General features: G+C 50.6%; 1 protein-coding gene across 1 annotated transcript; it reads left to right on the top strand.

Moving 5' to 3' along the window:
• Positions 1-733: 733 nt before the first annotated feature.
• LOC104516770 (MOB kinase activator 1A-like) lies at positions 734-1,332 on the top strand (the record flags this gene model as incomplete). The annotated part of the gene is given in 3 exon segments (XM_010161209.1): positions 734-800; positions 896-1,101; positions 1,103-1,332. Coding segments are annotated over 3 exon segments (503 nt in total), but the record flags the coding sequence as incomplete, so codon positions are not given.
• Between the last annotated feature and the right edge of the window lie 2 nt (positions 1,333-1,334).

The raw sequence follows: 1,334 nt of genomic DNA, 5'->3' as shown, positions 1-1,334 counted from the left end.
GGGGTTATGTTTCCCCTTTTTCCAGCCTTTGGGAACATCACCAAACCGCTCCGACTTCTCCAACGTGATGGCTGGTGGCTTGGGAATTTCATCTTCCACTTCCCTCAGGAACGAGCGGATGCCTCTTGCCCCATCCCGTGGCCTCGTGCGCCTTCAGATGGTCTCGTTCCTGCTCTTCTCCAGTGGCCGCTTCTTCGTTCTCCTGATCCCCACCTTTGTCTCCGACGACTTGGGTGGCGCGGCTCAGGCGCTTGCGGATGAGGACCAAGGCGAAAAAATCGGAGTCCCTCAGCCTGTTTGGCACAGGGTGCATCATACGGTTCTACTGAAAAGGTCAAAATATTTATGAAAAACCTCAAAAAAAATCTGGTGAATGTTGCTAAATGCAAGAATCCAGGAAAAAAGGGGAAAAAAAAAAATTTATTGAAAAACTTAAAGTCAAGACGCTGCATGGTGAAAAAACAATATTTTTTTCCAACCGTTACAAATTAAAATCTTGATTGTGTTGAAACCGCATTCCCTCAGTGGCGGCTTTTCCCGCCTCAGGAAAGAATTCCCGAAATCCTACGGACGTCCTTTCTGCATTTTATAAGTTAGAAGAAACCGAGAGACACGTTAATATTTTGTAATTCAAGTTTTTTTCGATTAGAAGCAGCGCTGAAGAGAAACTTTACCCAGGGCACAGCGCTCCAACAAAAAGCCCGAAAGCCCCCCAAAAAAAATGCCCCTCGGGATGTTTTGGCACGTTTTCCCGCCGGCAGTGGCAGAAGTTCCTATGTTTCGTCCCGATTTGGGAAGCGGTGACTCACACGGTTTTTCCATGTGTGTCCTTAAAAAAAGCGACCACGTTGCCCTTGGCAAGTCGGTCTTCAAGTTTGGGTTCCCCTTGGGCAAGGGTTTGGGAGTCGGTCTTTGAAAACATTCAAACCCAAGAAGAATATTCCCAAAGGTTCCCATCCGGATGAACTCCCTGAAGGTTTCCATCCGGATGAACTCCTGGAACAGGCGGATGCAACTCCAGGCAGCGGTAACCTTAGAGAAGGGGCGACGTTGCCAGAGGGAGAGGACCTTAACGAGCGGATCGCGGTTAACGCAGCAGATTTTCTTCAACCGAATCGACGTGCCGTACGGGATCGTTACGGAATTCCGCGCGGAGGTGAGCTCTCCGGTCACGTCCGCGGGACCGAGGTATGAGTACCGCCGGGGCGGACGGAACCAACGGACCAACGTGAAGAAGCCGATCGAGCGCTTAGCTCCCAAGGACGTGGATTACGTGATGACGGGGGTGCAGGACCAGTTGGATGACGAGACGCTTTATCCCTTCCAAGATGGGC

This window comes from Eurypyga helias, unplaced genomic scaffold (genome assembly GCF_000690775.1).
Source record: "Eurypyga helias isolate BGI_N326 unplaced genomic scaffold, ASM69077v1 scaffold21301, whole genome shotgun sequence".
Taxonomy (NCBI): Eukaryota; Metazoa; Chordata; class Aves; order Eurypygiformes; family Eurypygidae; genus Eurypyga; species Eurypyga helias.
The sequence above is the reverse complement of the archived record's forward strand: the minus strand, read 5'-3'. Positions and strand labels throughout refer to the sequence as shown.